Raw genomic sequence first — 5,955 nt, 5'->3', positions numbered from 1 at the left:
GGATAGCTTAAAATCTTTATTCTTTCAACTTCTGACTAGCAGGTTAAAGAGCTATGCAGTTCCCACTGAGATAGTATAAAGGCTATATACTCAATCCTTTGAGAAAGAGGTGCTAAGTCTCAGAGACTGCAGTTTCCAGCCTCAGAGGAACACAGAAGGCAGGAAAGCTATAGTACATAGTAACTTAGATAAGTCAACATTTTATCATTACACAGCAGCCCTAAATATCTCATAAGACAAAATCTTACAGTGCTCTTACCCCTCTGCTGCCTAGAGAAGAACTAACAAGAAAGAAGACCCCAGCTGGGGCTGGCTCCTGGAAATTTTGGAAATTCATTTGAGTAGTGATATTCATTTATATTGAGGACAAATTCCAAAACCTTTTGCATTGTAGGTAAGTGCACAACAATTAAGCTGTATTCCCAGTCATTGCTTTTTGACTTAAAAGCAATTCTTTGCATGTTATAAAAACAAGTTAATGCCTTTAGAAAACTCAACTCTCTTCAAGAGTCACAAAAGGGAATAAATTCTCTTTAGCCCTAAAAGTCTACACTACACATTTCTACATCCTGCTGATATACACAAACTTCATTATACCACAATTCATGTTTTTGCTTAATATCAGCAAGGATGTGTTCCATTCTTGTGCCAAATTCCACAATATTATAATCTCTATGTTCATACACACAAGAGAAGCCAACAGTATTCATGGCCACCAGAGAACCTTTACAGTCAAACACTGGAGATCCAGAAGACCCACAATAAAAAGTATTATAGGTAACATCATTAGGGTTATCAGTCATATTTTGGAAACTTCTCTGAGTGTACATGTGGAGGTACTGAAAGGGATGGCCTTGACCTGCTGTTGCTGTTCCATGAACCCATTGCTGATCTTTCTCTTTCTGTTTACCTTGAGGGATCACTGTACAAGCATCACTAAACTTCTGTTGTCCATTTCTATAGCCAATCATACAGATTAACCCACTGGGAATTGCAGTAGATATTCCATTGTACAGTCCAGCAGGTACTTGTTGTCCATTTTCCTTCAGTTTCAGGACACAGTAGTCAAGAGTTATATCAGATATCTCAAACCAAGGTTCAATGCCAAAATAGCTGTCCGAGCTCATCTCTTTACAATAGTCATAAGCAAATGTCACCCTCACACATTGACTAATTAGGTCTGTACACGCAAGTGGGTCTATCCCTTCTCCCACAATGTCATTTAACACATGCCGACAAGTGAATATGTATAACCCTCTAAAAACAAAGCAAGTAGCACTACCTCTGTGTCCATTATTGTCCCAAACTATGAGGCCAACTGAGGGAATGAACTGTGAAACCATTGTAACTACATTAGCTGGAGTAGAGTTTTTGGTCAGTTTCCTGAACTCCCTTCTATGGATGTTAAAAAGTGACCCTCCTTTCCTATTTTTACTTTCCCCCTCAATGTATGCTCTGATTTTCTCACGTTCTCCTATCAGTGTGGGATACTTATCCACAATGTATCCTTCCAACACACTAAAGCTTCTGTCCTCTAACTGAGAAGTCTGAGTGGCTACTGCTGCCCAAGTGCTCTTATTGATCTCAACCTCAATCTGGAAGAGCTTGCCCTCTAATGCATCTACTGGCTGCGTGTTTGCTATGATGGTGTCATTATTAATGAGTTTCCAATGGTCACTCTCTACAAAGCACTGAAACCTGCCATCTTTCCTCAGGGTGGCCTTGATGGTCTCTCCTTTGAAGCCATACACACAGAGTTTGGTGCCCTCCTCGTGAAGCTCCCTGCACTTCAGAATTCTTTGCTCCCTATTCCCGACTGCATGGATGTAAAATACAACACACTCAGCAGATGACTGGTCAATGCAGCCAAACACTTGGTTATTTTCTTTCTCTTTACTTTCAGTTTTAGAAAATTTAATGACCATATGGCTGCCTTCTGGAATACAACGGAGGGGCATGCCAAGGTTTATGTACCCCTCTATTCCTTCTATGCTACACACCAGCATTTCTTTGCCTGGCTGGATTTCTATCTCTCTTTTGAGAGGGTCCAGCTTGTGCAGTACCTCATATAAGCTGCCTGTCTCCATATTGATGTTAATCTGTATATCTTTCTGTTCATTTACCCCCAAGATGGTTATTTTGATTATTTTTGTTGGGAGAGTCATCCAGAATTGTTGAGTTTGGTTAGAAGAATGGATTCTTGGCTCTTGGGTATTAGGTATCTCAGTTGTTCTTTTTTGAGATCCCAAAATCTTGGGATCATTTTTCTTCTCTTGAATGACCTAAAAAGAGATAATAGATAATTTAAATTTGAATTCCAACTCTTACCCTTTGTTTCCCTTATTAGTATGCAATTCAAAGAATTAATGAATATATTTAAGTCAGGATTTAACCCAGGATCCAAATTATAAGCTCAGCCACCTAGCATATCCAACAGATAAACTTTTCATATTACAAATGGCTTTTATTCCCAAACAAATAGGCAGTTAGGAAATGTAACTGTTTCTCAGATTTTAACTACCTACCAGTTTCCACAAAACCATTTTTGAATATTTTATTTTCAGGAAAAGAGTTTTTATCTTTGCCAACCATAGCAAAATTATGATATATAAATTTGAATTTGTTCAATAATTTCTTGTTTTGTAAGAGATTATCTTGTATTTTGAATTATGTGTGTAAATATGTAATTGTGGGTAAGTTCATGTAAATGCAGTGCCTGAAAAGACACTGAAAGCATTGGATCCCCTAGAGCTGTATTTCCAGCCAATTCTAGTCTCATGATCTAACTGGCCAATGAACTACTTAATGTTCTCCTTAAGATCAGTACTTTCATTTAAAAGCTGAGCTCTCTCTCCAGCCACCTATTATAGTTTTTCTGAAACTAGAATTTATTCAATAGGTGGGATAACCCCAGAATAAAATATGTAGCTGAGGCTGGCCACAAACTTATGATGCCTCCTTTCCTATGTGCTAAAATTCTAGGAATACACCACCACACCCACCTTTAAAAAACTCATTAAAAATTTTAATAAGGATATGCTAGTGTGATTTGATTTTTATGTCAAATTTTTGTTTCTTTTTACATGCATTTGTTTGTGGACTTTGGGTCTCTGTGTATGTGGGTATTCATATGCCTGTGGGCACATATGTTTGCACAGCACATGGAGGTAAGAAGCTGAAGTTGGGTGTCTTCTATGAACATGATGTATTTTATATATGGAGTAAGAGTCTCTTCAAACAGGAACTTTCTAATCACATCAATCTAGCCAGCATGTTCCAGACTTCCCTTGTCACTTCTTCTCATCTACTGGTATTATAGGTGGGGAATCATGACCACACAGTATTTACTTAGTTCTGGGCATCTGACCTAAGTTCCTCACATTTCTGTATCAAATGTTTTACCTACTGAGCCGTCTCTCCAGGTGCTATTTTATGATTTATTTATTAGTCAGGGGGAAAAACTAAACAACCGATCATTGCTTAATTACTTACTCATAAAAATCAATACATTGATTCACCCGGTGTATCATGTATTTCTTGATTGCACAGATCCACAAATCCTATGAATGGCCTCACATTTTGATAGAGAAATTGATGATCAGAATATTATCTTCTAAGTACCTTTCCTCATGCCACATGAACTTCAAGTACACTTTCTGATACCTTCTCCCATTAGACTATGAGTGATATTTGTAAATTTTGCACCCAAGTCTGCATTTGTATAGGACACTGTCTTAAAATGCAGGGAAGAAGGAGAAAAGGAGAACTAATGTGGGTAATCAAATAACAAAAGTCAGCAAAAATAAAAGCCTTTCATCCCTATTCCCACATTGTATTCATGTGGTGGAAAATAGCAAAGATTAAGCTTCTCTTCATTTGTCCCAACACTGATACTCTGCTTTATACATATAATGGAGTGTTAGGTGATATAAATAAATGTCCTGCAGGCAAGCACAAAAAGTCTCAGAAACATCTCCTAATCTAAATGCTGTCAGAAATATCTGTGCACGACGTTGATAGCATGCTGTAGCATGCTGTCTTGGAGGCATATAGACACTTCACCAATTTTTTTTGTTTGTGTTGTGCATTTCAGACAATGGCACCCAAGCAGGCCTGAAATGTGCAAACCTCTGCCTCTGCCTTCAGACTACTTGGATTGTAGGTGTGAGTCACCATGAGTTCTTCACATTTTTGAAAGGATGTGGTAACTAACTTGCTCTGTCACAGAGTAGGACTGGGGCAGGAGACAGATCTAGAAAAAAAAAATACCCTGTGAATTTTCTATATATTTTGAATCTTTGACCCTTCTAGATCTCAGAAAAGAGGAAGCAGGCTGAAGGACTGGCAGTCTTAACCACTTATTATGAATTCAAGTAGCATTTTAGACTCAGGAGAGAAACAAAATCTGACATGTCAGCAGAGCCTATAAAGCAAAATGAACTGACTTCAGGTAACCAACTTTGTCCCTTCTCCCCATAAACAAATTGGAGGTAGAATCTCCTTCACCCACTTAATGAGGTGAGGGTAAGGATATATGTGCTGTAAAGCTCTATGCAAATATAGATTGTTAAGATTCAATACATTAGCCACACTCAGAGTAAAATACTCATACTCTTAAGTAGTACTAATGTTGTTATTTCTAACATGTAGCACTTGCCCTTTTAAACATTATTGTTTCAAGGACTGAAGAGACAGCTTGGTGGTTAACAGTTACTGCTCTTGGGGTTGGGGATTTAGCTCAGTGGTAGAACGCTTGCCTAGGAAGCGCAAGGTCCTGGGTTCGGTCCCCAGCTCCGAAAAAAAAAAAAAAGAACCAAAAAAAAAAGAGTTACTGCTCTTCCAGAGAGCCAGATTTGGTTGCCAGCACCCACAAAGCAACTCACAACTGTCTGGAACTCTACCTTTAGGGGATGAGATGCCATCTTCTTGCTCTGTAACACCACAAATTTCACCATATGAAATATTCCCAGTATTCATGAGGCCATGTCTTAACAGAAAGGTTTATGTGGCCTAGAGTCTAGGAGGATATAGTCTAGTAGTACGGAATACATCACAAGTCCACACATGTTTATAGACATACCTGAGATGAACAGTACTTGATTTTCATGGATTCCTTTAAATTGTTATGGTCCTTCCGTGACTCGTGCTCTTCAGAACTCATGGTGGCTTGGAGATGAAGCAGATTTTTTAACTGAAACAGTAATTTCAAAGAAGTAAATGTTACAGCAGTATCTTCACAGCAGTCACATAGTGTACCCAGGGAAAAATAAATTTAAATCCTTTATCCTATCTTTCCTCTCCTGCTTTCCATGCCCTAGGATACAGTTAGCAACCAAATAGTTCAAACCAGGTTATTGTTGTAGCCTGCTATGCAAGAGTACATGGCTTCACTCCACAAACATTTAACATGCCTAAGAAGGAAATCGGTTATTTCCACTGCCGTCTTGGATCTTTGGTCTAGAAAGGTCACTCAAGAAAATGCATTTGATGTGAATGCTTCACTCCTTCTTTAAAAGGGGAACAAGAAAACCCTTGGCAGGGAATAGGGAGGCAAAGTTTAGAACAGAGGCAGAATGAATACCCATTCAGAGCCTGCCCCACGTGTGGCCCATACATATACAGCCATCCAATTAGACAAGATGGATGAAGCAAAGAAGTGCAGGCTGACAGGAACCAGATGTAGATCTCTCCTGAGAGACACAGCCAGAATACAGCAAATACATAGGCAAATGCCAGCAGCAAACCACTGAACTGAGAATAGGACCCCCGTTGAAGGAATCAGAGAAAGGACTGGAAGAGCTTGAAGGGGCTCGAGACCTCATATGAACAACAATGCCAAGCAACCAGAGCTTCCAGGGACTAAGCCACTACCTAAAGACTATACATGGACTGACCGTGGACTCCAACTTCATAGTTAACAATGAATAGCCTAGTAAGAGCACCAGTGGAAGGGGA

General features: G+C 39.1%; 1 protein-coding gene across 1 annotated transcript; it reads right to left on the bottom strand.

The window, feature by feature from the left end:
* Positions 1–539: 539 nt before the first annotated feature.
* Fam111al1 (FAM111 trypsin like peptidase A like 1) lies at positions 540–5,161 on the bottom strand. The gene is made up of 2 exons (XM_006231126.3): positions 5,081–5,161; positions 540–2,282 (listed from the first exon to the last, which is right to left on the bottom strand). Exons 1-2 carry the CDS (start codon positions 5,159–5,161, stop codon positions 540–542), a joined length of 1,824 nt encoding a protein of 607 aa, XP_006231188.3.
* Between the last annotated feature and the right edge of the window lie 794 nt (positions 5,162–5,955).

This window comes from Rattus norvegicus, chromosome 1 (genome assembly GCF_036323735.1).
Source record: "Rattus norvegicus strain BN/NHsdMcwi chromosome 1, GRCr8, whole genome shotgun sequence".
Lineage (NCBI taxonomy): Eukaryota > Metazoa > Chordata > Mammalia > Rodentia > Muridae > Rattus > Rattus norvegicus.
The sequence above is the reverse complement of the archived record's forward strand: the minus strand, read 5'-3'. Positions and strand labels throughout refer to the sequence as shown.

What these genes read in the sequence shown, in the direction of transcription:
- Fam111al1 (XM_006231126.3), bottom strand. Translation starts at nt 5,161, where the DNA reads ATGAGTTCTGAAGAGCACGAGTCACGGAAGGACCATAACAATTTAAAG. An exon ending in TCAAGTACTGTTCATCTCAG is followed by an intron (nt 2,283 to 5,080) that starts GTATGTCTATAA and finishes ATCTCTTTTTAG; the next exon opens with GTCATTCAAGAGAAGAAAAA.